At 45.0% G+C, this 12,089-nt stretch overlaps 1 protein-coding gene across 4 annotated transcripts in view; it reads right to left on the reverse strand.

Annotated features, from left to right (window-relative positions):
- The window catches only part of tns1b (tensin 1b), a 668,363-nt gene that overhangs the window by 548,394 nt on the left and 107,880 nt on the right, over positions 1-12,089 (reverse strand). The window contains exon 1 of one of the 4 annotated variants that reach the window (XM_078227752.1): positions 1,952-2,083. The exons of the other annotated variants lie outside the window; for them this stretch is intronic. Within the exon in view, the coding sequence (XP_078083878.1) occupies positions 1,952-2,032 (81 nt within the window). The 5' untranslated portion in view covers positions 2,033-2,083. Of the gene's footprint in view, positions 1-1,951; positions 2,084-12,089 lie in introns of those variants that run through there. 4 annotated transcript variants of the gene reach the window in all.

The following is a 12,089-nucleotide window of genomic DNA, read 5'->3' on the forward strand; positions in this document are numbered from 1 at the left end:
TCTCACGCTCAAGATAAATATGAAATACTGGCAGAATTTTATGCAGCCCAAGATGGATTCTGAGGTAGGGGCGGGGCAGGGCGGAGGGCGGGGGGGGGGGGAGGCGGAGACACATAAGTTTGAATGGATGGGATTCCCACAGGAACCTGCTCGACCCAAACCCAACTGCTATTTCATGCTTGGACGAGCAAGGCCACAGACTCGCCTGTTCAGCTATCCAGGTCACTCAACGGACACTTAAGGGCCTTATCCCATCCAACCTCAATTTATAAGCTGGCAGGGCAGGTGTGGGAGAGTGGGAAAGTGATATTTGCACTTATTTCCACCTTGAAAGGGAAGGGGAGTGTACACTCACTCTCAAGGCTCCGTCACTGTTGGGGCACTCTCTAACTGATAATTAATCTGGGGCGGCACGGTAGCACAGTGGTTAGCACTGCTGCTTCACAGCTCCAGGGTCCCGGGTTCGATTCCCGGCTCAGGTCACTGTCTGTGTGGAGTTTGCACATTCTCCTCGTGTCTGCGTGGGTTTCCTCCAGGTGTTCTGGTTTCCTCCCACAGTCCAAAGATGTGCGGGTTAGGTTGATTGGCCAGGTTAAAAATTGCCCCTTAGAATCCTAAAATGCGTAGGTTAGAGGGATTAGCGGGTAAAAATGTGGGGGTAGGGCTGGGTGGGATTGTGGTCGGTGCAGACTCGATGGGCCGAATGGCCTCCTTCTGCACTGTAGGGTTTCTATGATTTCTATGATTCTATGATTTCTATGAACCTCCAAACTGTGGGACCCCTCCCCCCCCCTCACTCCCCTCCAAACTGTGGGACTCCTCCCCCCCCTCACTCCCCTCAAACTGTGGGACCACTTCCCTCCCCTCCCTGAAGCCCCCCAAACTGTGGGACCAACCCCCCCCTCACTCCCCTCAAATTGTGGGACCCCTCCCCTCCCTGAACCCCCTTAAACTGTGGGACCCCTCCCCTCCCTCACTCCCCTCAAACTGTGGGACCCCTCCCCTCCCTGAACCCCCTCAAACTGTGGGATCCCTCCCCTCCCTCACTCCCCTCAAACTGTGGGACTCCTCACATTCCTCACCCTAACAGCTTAAATAAAAACAACTCTTTCACTGATGTCTTTTCGGGACAGTAACACGCCCCCTATCCCCGTCTCATCTACAAATGACTTTCGTCCTATGTCAATGCAGTTGATTCCAAGCTGCACTCTAAGCCTTGCAAGCCACCCAGATTGTAGAACCCCACTGGCAGTTGTTCAGGAAGGTGGCTCAGCATCTTCTCAATCAGTCTAAGAATGGGTAACAGATGCCAGCCTTCTCAGCAATGACCACATCACAAGAATGGTTCAGTGTTCCAAAGAATTCCCTTTTGAAGAACATATATTGTCTGCTCACTGCAGTGTGTCAGGAAAATTGGGAGTATGGAATGACTTTGCTGCTTTCCAATGCACACAAAGTCTTTTCTTTCAAACATCCTGATCAGCTCCAGCTGGAAACACAATCTGGATGTAGCAGATGTGATTTACAGAATCATCAAGGGGGAATGAAATGAACTCGATCTATAATCAGTGTATGTGAGGAGGTTTAGAGACAATTTAAATTGGACCTGGATTTCCCTGCTCCCATGGAGAAGAAGCTGCTTGGGTGACGTGGTTTATTTCATTGTTGTTGCTGTCCACTGGAAGGATTATACTCAGGAATGTTCGGACATATGCCAAGTTTTCCTGCAAACCATCCCGCAGCCATGTGTGAACTGCCCCTCCCCACACACCTTAACCTTGTCCCCTTATTATAAAATTGATCCCCAGCTCTTGCATCAAGCACCATGCACATGTGACTGACTGTCGACAGGCGCACATAGAATGTGACAACTGTCCACACCACTACTGGTTAAAGAGCAGACAGTGGAAGATGGGAGGCAGGTAACAGCAGACACAGAGGAGGTACTCACCCACAGCATACAGGACATGCAGATCCATCGCACTCTGTTACCAGTCCGAACCTTCGGCAGACCCACGGTGAACGAGGGCATGGTGATCCTAGTTACAAATTCCAGCAAAGTAAGGAGCTGCAAGCGGGCGCCAGCAGAATAAAACCTTGCCAAGTTAACAGTGGTAGAGGATTTTGGCCATCTTTCTCACTCTCTCTCTCTCTCTCCCTCTCTCTGTCGATGTCTGTGTTTATGACCAGCTTCTGAGCAGACTGAGGAAGACTGAAACCCCTCACTCCCCTCCCCTTGGAAGCTCCTTCAACTCCTGTGTAGCAATAGACCACTCCCCTCACTCAGTCACTTCACAGACCATAACCCACCAGTGAAGAAAAAAGTCCTTGGCTATTCCCTCTGCCAGTGTTCTTTCAAAATAAAAAAATTCTAGATGTTTCAGAGGAGATGGGTTGGGAGGGGCCAGGGGGTGGGAGGTGGGGGGGGGGGGGGTGCAGTGAAATCTCACCAACGCATTTCTTTCAAGCTGCGTGTGTCCCTCTCTCTCTCTTTCTTTCAAGCTGTGGGCCTCCCAGGCTCAGAACCAGGATCTCACTACATTTGCCTGGGTAGATATAAAAATAAACAAAAAACAGCCGCTCCGCACCCCCCACCCTACCCCCACCTCCCCGGCACCCCCAGGGAAATGGAAAAAGTGGAGAGAGGGAGAGACAGAGAAAAGCAAACGGTTCTCAAATCTTTGGTACAAAGCTTGTCTTTATACTGTGCAGAGGAACACAGAACTATCAGTGGTTTCAAGCGCATTGCTTCAGACACAAACCGTCCGCAACCAACCCCCCATAAAAGAAAACATATTTATTTCAGTGGTTCTGACTCCAGTTTATACTTGGCTCGCCTCAAAGTTCTCCACCACTGTAATATTCAGTTTGACTCTGTTCATGTTAACCCTTAAAACATTACAACTATTCATTCAGTCATCTCATCGCCTCGAAAAGAAACCAGCAAGTTTCTGAACCTGGCCAGGATTTATTCTTAGAGCCAGTTCTAACACTGAGATTCCTCAGACATTGCAGGGAGAGCTCATGATAATGAAATCTACCCCTCTTCCAGCTCAGACTCCTTCTAGTGCCAGGATCAAATCCAGGATTGATGGTGTCATGCCCATTTTTCAGGAACTGAATTGGTACCTATTGTGGATGGAAACATGTGCTCTGTACAAACTGGGGGCCCTCCTTATTGGACATTAAAATAGCCACCCACGTCATACGCAGGATGTGAAACAGACCTTTTGCATATTCAATTAAGGGTCCAATATCTTTCTTGGGAGTTCTGTAATGTTAAATCACCCTGATCAAGGCAATCAGTACCAGGGCATTCAAGAAAATCAGTGTAATGTGTAACCTTAAACAGTCTAATGCTGTCCCAACTACCAAGGTAATTAGTTAAAGTAAACTTCCCTGAATGTGGAGTGAGGGGGTCCTCCCAGCCCCAGATTAAAACTGTGTGGGCTGCTGCCAGAAACCACTAACTTTCTGACCATCTCCACAACCCTTCCTCCCTATTGCCTCTACTACCATCCCTTTTGCCCCCACCCCCAACTCCTTGCCCCCTTCCTCACCCCCATCCTGGTCTCATTTAAGGAGTTACCCAAGGGCTGCTGTCAGTGTAGTTTTGGCCCAAATTCTAGTTGACATCGCTGGCGAGCTGCCTAATAAGTGTCTGCATCTCTTGCGCTTGATGATGATGACACCTAATATGAAGTCTGCCTAAGGCCTCTCCATTCAGGTTGGGAGATAGGTCCCCCCAACACATAGTTTAGGTGCATTAAATTTCTAGGCTTTTATCTTAACAAATATTTTACAATTTAATTATACGCGAAACCAAAACAAAACCTGTCCTACTCCAATAGAAGGACAGGGGGGAGAGATACAAGCAGAGAGGTGGAGGGTGAAAGAGAGGCAGAGTAAAGAGGAGTCAACATGTGAGGAGTGAGAGCCAAGTATGCCTGTGATTTTAATTTTAAAGAGACGGTTTAGGTCTATAAGTGGAATATTCTTGAATTTTAACTCATAGCGATAGGTTAGCAGTTAAGAATGGTATCTTGTCATGTTTATGTCTTGTTCAATTGTTAAAAGTTAAGCTAATTCATTTGTTATAGTCAAACTGTGTTCTTAAATAAAGTTTATTTTGATAAAAGCTTCCCAGTTTGTCAGTAGAATTGTGCCAGGAGTAAAACATCTTATCTTCACACAAATGCCAAAATAGAAAATTGTTGGGGTCTCGTCTGGCTTCAGAAACCTTGGGGTTTCTGATCTGGTCCCTCCACCATTCACAAATATACACTCACTAATACACAGTCACCAATACACACTCACTAGTATATACTAATACACACTCACTAATACACAGTCACCAATACACACTCGCCAATTATACACTCACCAATACACAGTCACCAATACACACTCACTAATACACACTCACTAATACACACTCACTAACACACACTCACCAATACACACTCACCAATACATAGAACATAGAACATAGAACAGTACAGCACAGAACACGATGTTGTGCCGAGCTTTATCTAAAACCAAGATCAAGCTATCCCACTCCCTATCATTCTGGTGTGCTCCATGTGCCTATCCAATAACCGCTGAAATGTTCCTAAAGTGTCTGACTCCACTATCACTGCAGGCAGTCCATTCCACACCCCAACCACTCTCTGCGTAAAGAACCTACCTCTGATATTCTTCCTGTACCTCCCACCACGAACCCTATAGTTATGCCCCCTTGTAATAGCTCCATCCACCCGAGGAAATAGTCTTTGAACGTTCACTCTATCTATCCCCTTCATCATTTTATAAACCTCTATTAAGTCTCCCCTCAGCCTCCTCCGCTCCAGAGAGAACAGCCCTAGCTCCCTCAACCTTTCCTCATAAGACCTACCCTCCACACCAGGCAGCATCCTGGTAAATCTCCTCTGCACTCTTTCCAGCGCTTCTACATCCTTCTTATAGTGAGGTGACCAGAACTGCACAACCCCACGGCTCTTAAACTCCAACCCCCTGTTAATAAAAGCTAACACACTATAGGCCTTCTTCACAGCTCTATCCACTTGAGTGGCAACCTTTAGAGATCTGTGGATATGGACCCCAAGATCTCTCTGTTCCTCCATAGTCTTCAGAACCCTACCTTTGACCCTGTAATCCACATTTAAATTAGTCCGACCAAAATGAATCACCTCACATTTATCAGGGTTAAACTCCATTTGCCATTTTTCAGCCCAGCTTTGCATCCTATCTATGTCACTTTGCAGCCTACAACAGCCCTCCACCTCATCCACTACTCCACCAATCTTGGTGTCATCAGCAAATTTACTGATCCACCCTTCAGCCCCCTCCTCTAAGTCATTAATAAAAATCACAAAAAGCAGAGGACCAAGCACTGATCCCTGTGGCACTCCGCTAGCAACCTGCCTCCAATCTGAAAATTTTCCATCCACTACCACCCTCTGTCTTCGATCAGACAGCCAGTTACCTATCCAATCGGCCAACTTTCCCTCTATCCCACACCTCCCCACTTTCATCAAAAGCCGACCATGGGGGACCTTATCAAATGCCCTACTAAAATCCATGTATATGACATCAACTGCCCTACCTTCATCAACACACCTAGTTACCTCCTCAAAAAATTCTATCAAATTTGTGAGGCATGACTTGCCCTTCACGAATCCGTGCTGACTATCCCAGATTAATCCGCATCTTTCTAAATGGTCGTAAATCCCATCCCTAAGGACCTTTTCCATCAATTTACCAACCACCGAAGTAAGACTAACCGGTCTATAATTACCAGGGTCATTTCTATTCCCTTTCTTAAACAGAGGAACAACATTCGCCACTCTCCAGTCCTCTGGCACCATCCCCGTGGACAGCGAGGACCCAAAGATCAAAGCCAAAGGCTCTGCAATCTCATCCCTTGCCTCCCAAAGAATCCTAGGATACATTTCATCAGGCCCAGGGGACTTACGACCTTCAGTTTATTCAAAACTGCCAGGATATCCTCCCTCTGAACATCTATTTCCTCCAGCCTATTAGCCTGTAACACCTTCTCTTCCTCAAAAACATGGCCCCTCTGCTTGGTGAACACTGAAGAAAAGTATTCATTCATCACCTCGCCTATCTCTACTGACTCCATACACAAGTTCCCACTACTGTCCTTGACCGGCCCTAACCTCACCCTGGTCATTCTTTTATTCCTCACATAAGAGCAAAAAGCCTTGGGGTTTTCCTTGATCTGACCTGCCAAGGACTTCTCATGTCCCCTCCTAAGCCCCTTTTTCAGCTCATTCCTTGCTAACTTGTAACCCTCAATCGAGCCATCTGAACCTTGTTTCCTCATCCCTACATAAGCTTCCCTCTTCCTTTTCACAAGACATTCCACCTCTTTCGTGAACCATGGTTCCCTCACTGGGCCATTTCCTCCCTGCCTGACAGGGACATACCAATCAAGGACACCCAGTATTTGTTCCTTGAAAAAGTTCCACTTCTCATTAGTTCCTTTCCCTGACAGTTCATCAATACACACTCACTAATACACACACAACACTCATCAATACACACTCACCAATACACACTCAACAATACATACTCACCGATACACACAAAATACACATAGACCAATACACATTGAGCAATATACTCAGCACTCATTAATACATACTCACTAATATACACAACACTCACCAAAAAACACTCGCTAATACATGCATAATACTCACCAATACACATTCACTAATATACACTAATACATACTCTCTTTTACACATTCAACACTCACCAATACACAATAATGTACACTCATTAATATACACTCACTAATATGCACTCAATACTTACTAATACAGACTAATACACACAACACTCACTAATACACTCATGAAAACAAACACACTAATGTACACACAGCACTCACTAATACATGCTCAACACTCTAATACACACTCACTAATACACATTCACAACACTAATACACACTTACTAATACATACACACTAAATATACAAACAACACACTAATATGCATTCACTAATATACACACTGATACACACCCAACACACACTAATACAAATTCATTAATATCCATTCATTAATACAGGCTCGCTGATACACACTCACTAATACATATACACACTAATACACACCCAATAATACACACTCAACACTCACTAATATAAAAGCAAAATACTGCGGATGCTGGAATCTGAAACAAAAACAGAAAATGCTGGAAAATGTCAGCAGGTCTGACAGCATCTCGTGGAGAGAGAATAGAGCCAGCGTTTTGACTCTGGATGACCCTTCAAGAGAGCAGAGGGTTTAACTAATATACACTCATTCAATACACACTCACTACACAATCACAATCACTAATACACACTCACTAATACACACAACACTCAGTAATGCACACCAACTTTTTTTTATTCATTCATGGAACATGGGCGTCGCTGGCTGGTCAGCATTTATTGCCCATCCCTATTTGCCCAAAGGCAATTAAGAGTCAACCACATTGCACTGGCTCTGGAGTCACATGTAGGCCAGACCAGGTAAGGATGGCAGATTTCCTTCCCTAAAGGGCATTAGTGAACCAGATGGTTTTTTCCGACAATTAACAATGGTTTCATGGTCATCAGTAGATTCTTAATTCCAGATATTTTTTAATGAATTCAAATTGCACCAATTGCCATGGCAGGATTCGAATCCTGGTCTCCAGGATATTAACTAAATTTCTGGATTAATAGCGTAGCGTTACCAGTAGGCCATTGTCGACACTAATACACACACAACACTCACTAATATACACTCACTAATACACACTCAGTGCCAGGGATTTTCCAGCTCCACACACTACCAGGATAACCCAGTCCCACTGGAAGTCAATGGGTTTTCAGCTAACCCTCCATATCCTCTGTGGTGGGAGGTTGGAAAATCTCAGCCAGTACTGCAGGTACATACACTCACCAACACACACAGGGGTACACACTAAATAATACATTTAGACACATGGAAACCTATGCAAGGAGTTACAGGAGGGGAAATCAAGGGCAAGAACAAAATGTAAAAAAGGGAATAAGAAAACAGAAAGGCAGAGAAATCAAGGGCCAGAATCAAGCAAGGCCACAGTGAAAAATAAAGCGAACAGGACAAAAAGCAAGCCTTAAGGTTTTGTGCCTTAGCCCATGGAGCGTTTGCAAAAAAATGGATCAATTAATCACGCAGATATAAACAGGTATGAATTAGTTGGGATTAAGGAGATATGACTGCAGAGTGACCAGCAATGGGAATTGAATATCCAGGAGTATTCAGTATTTAGGAAGGACAGACAAAATGGAAATGATGGAGTTGCATTGCTGTTAAAGAGGAAATTAATGCAATAGTGAATAAAGATAGTATCTCCAACGATGAGGAATCTGTATGAGTCGAGCTGAGAAACACGAAGGAACAAAAAATGTTAGTAGGGGTTCTACACAGACCCTCGAACTGTAGTTGGGAATGGCATTAGACAGGAAATTAGAGACGCATGCAATAAAGGAATATCTGTAATTATAAGTGACTTTAATCTACATATAAACTGGGCAAATCTAATTTGTCACAAGACTGCAGAGAAGGAATTGCTGGAATGTATCCGGGATGGTTTCTCGACCAAGATGTAGAGAAATCAACAAGCGAACAGGCTATCCCAGACTGGGTATTGTCGAATGAGAAAAAAATAATTAGCAACCTCTAGTTGTGCGAGATCCCTTGGGGATGAGTGGCCATAATATGATAGGATTTTTCATTAAGATGAAGAGTGATGTCGTGGATCCTGAGTTAAGGGCCCTAATATTGATAAAGGAGATGAGGATGATATGAGTTGCAAGTTGGCTATGATGGATTGGGAAACACTACTTAAAGGAATGATGGAGTATGGGTAATGACAAACATTCAAGGAGCACGTGGGTGAACTGCAACAATTGTTTATTCCTGTCTGGCCCAAAAGTAAAACAGGAAAGGTGGTTAAACCATGCCTTAGAATGAAAATTAGAGATAGTATTAGATCGAAGGTAGAGGCATACAAATTGGCCAGAAAAAAAATCTATAGACCTGAAAATTGGGAGCAGTTTCGAATTCAGCAAAGGAGGACCAAGGGATTGATTAAGAAGGGGAAAATTGAGTATAAGAGTAAGCTTGCGGGGGACAAAAAAAAAACGACTGTAAACGTTTCGATAGGGATGTGAAGAGAAAAAGATTGGTGAAGACAAATGTAGGTCCCTTACAGTCATAAACAGGGAAATTTATACTGGGAATAAAGAAATGGCTGACCAATTAATTAAAAACTTTGGTTCCGTCTTCACAAAGGAGGAGATAAATAACATTGCAGAAGTATTGGTGAATAAAGGATTTAGTGAGAGGAAGGAACAAATTAATATTAGTTGAGAAATAGTGTTGATTTGATTTGATTTGATTTATTATTGTCACATGTATTAACATACAGTGAAAAGTATTGTTTCTTGCGCGCTATACAGACAAAACATACCGTTCATAGAGAAGGAAACGAGAGAGTGCAGAATGTAGTGTTACAGTCATAGCTAGGATGTAGAGAAAGATCAACTTAATGCAAGGTAACAGCAGGGAAGAAGCTGTTCTTGAGTCAGTTGGTACGCGACCTCAGACTTTTGTATCTTTTTCCCGAAGGAAGAAGGTGGAAGAGAGAATGTCCGGGGTGCGTGGGGTCCTTAATTATGCTGGCTGCTTTGCCGAGGCAGCGGGAAGTGTAGATAGAGTCAATAGATGGGAGGCTGGTTTGCGTGATGGATTGGGCTACATTCACAACCTTTTGTAGTTCCCTGCGGTCTTGGGCAGAGCAGAAGCCATATCAAGCTGTGATACAACCAGAAAGAATGCTTTCTATGGTGCATCTGTAAATGTTGTTGAGAGTCGTAGCTGCCATGCCAAATTGCGTTAGTCTTCTGAGAAAGTAGAGGCGTTGGTGGGCATTCCTAACTATAGTGTCAGCATGGGGGGACCAGGACAGGTTGTTGGTGATCTGGACACCTAAAAACTTGAAGCTCTCGACCCTTTCTACTTGTCCCCATTGATGTAGACAGGGGCATGTTCTCCTTTACGCTTCCTGAAGTTGATGACGAGCTCCTTTGTTTTGTTGACATTGAGGGACAGATTATTGTTGCTGCACCAGTTCACCAGATTCTCTATCTCATTCCTGTACTCTGTCTCATCATTGTTTGAGATCTGACCCACTATGGTGGTGTCGTCAGCAAACTTGAAAATCGAATTGGAGGGGAATTTGGTCGTGCAGTCATAGGTGTATAAGGAGTATAGCAGGGGGCTGAGAACACAGCCTTGTGGGGCACCAGTGTTGAGGATGATCATGGAGGAGGTGTTGTTGTCAATCCTTACTGATTGTGGTCTGTGAGTTAGGAAGTTCAGGATCCAGTCGCAGAGGGAGGTGCCGAGGCCCAGACCATGGAGTTTGGAGATGGGTTTCGTGGGAATAATAGTGTTGAAGGCTGAGCTGTAGTCAATAAATAGGAGTCTGACTTAGATGTCCTTGTTATCTAGGTGTTCCAGGGTTGAGTGCAAGGCCAGGGAAATGGCATCTGCTGTGGACCAGTTGCGGCAGTGGGCAAACTGTAGTGGATCCAGGTAGTCCGGGAGGCTGGAATTGATTTGTGCCATGACTAACCTTTCGAAGCACTTCATAAAGATGGATGTCAGAGCCACCGGCCAATAGTCATTAAGACACGCTGCTTGGTTTTTCTTAGGTATCGGGATGATGATCGTTTTCTTGAAGCAGATAGGGACCTCAGCTTGTTGTAAAGAGAGGTTGAAGATGTCTGTGAATACCCCCGCCAGCTGATCCGCGCAGGATCTGAGTACTCGTCCGGGTACCCCATTTGGGCCAGTTGCTTTCCGTGGGTTGACTTTCAAGAAAGCTGCTTTGACATTTGCAATGGTGACCCCAGATACAGATACAGGTTCATCCAGGGCTTCCAGGGTGGAGGGCATGCTCTCGCTGACCTCTTGCTCAAAACGGGCGTAGAATGCATTGAGCTCATCAGGGAGGGGTGCGTTGGAGCCGGCGATTTTACATGCCTTCATCTTGTAGCCTGTTATGTCTTGCAGACCTTGCCATAGTCGGCGGGGGGTTGGTGTGGCTAGCCTGGGACTCTAACTTGGTCCGGTATTGTCTTTTGGCATTTTTAATGGGTCTCCTTAGATCGTATCTGGCTTTCTTGTATAGGTCAGTGTCGCCTGACTTGAACGCCTCAGATCTGGACTTCAGCAAGCAGTGGATATCCCTGTTCATCCATGGTTTCCGGTTGGGAAACACGCGGATTTGCTTCTTTGGCACACAGTCTTCTACACACTTACTAATGAAGTCAGTTACTGTAGTGGTGTACTCGTTCAGGCTGGTGGCAGAGTTTTTAAATACTGACCAGTCCACTGACTCCAAGCAGCCCCGTAGGAGATCATCCGATTCCTCAGACCAACATTGCACGTCTCTCTTTGATGGATTCTCCCGCTTCAGTTTTTGCTTGTAAGCCGGGAGCAGGAGCACAGCCTTGTGGTCTGATTTGCCAAAGTGTGGGCGGGCGATAGAGCTAATAGATGGGGGGAAATTGATGGGATTGAAGGCCAATTAATCTCCAGGGCTTGATAATCTACATTCCAGAGTACTTAAGGAGGTGGCCCTAGAAATAGTTGGCATATTGGTGGTCATTTTCCAAGATTCTATGGACTCTGGAACAGTTCCCACAGATTGGAGAATAGCTAATGTAACCCCCACTATTTAAAAAAAGAGGTGGAGAGAAAACGGAATTGTAGACAAATCAGCCTGATGTCAGTCGTGGGATGAATTATAGAGTCCATTATCAAATATTTTATAGCACAGCACTTGGTAAATTGTGGTGGAATCAGACAGCCAGCATGGAGCACACCAGTCGCTGAAGTAAGCACGCAGGTACAGCAGGCAGTAAAGGAGGCAAGTGGTATTTTGGCCTTCATAGTGAGAGGATTCGAGTACAGGAGCAGGGATGTCTTACTGCAATTATGATGTGGAGATGCCGGCGTTGGACTGGGGTAAA

The sequence above is a fragment of the Mustelus asterias genome, chromosome 14 (assembly GCF_964213995.1).
Source record: "Mustelus asterias chromosome 14, sMusAst1.hap1.1, whole genome shotgun sequence".
NCBI classification, from domain to species: domain Eukaryota; kingdom Metazoa; phylum Chordata; class Chondrichthyes; order Carcharhiniformes; family Triakidae; genus Mustelus; species Mustelus asterias.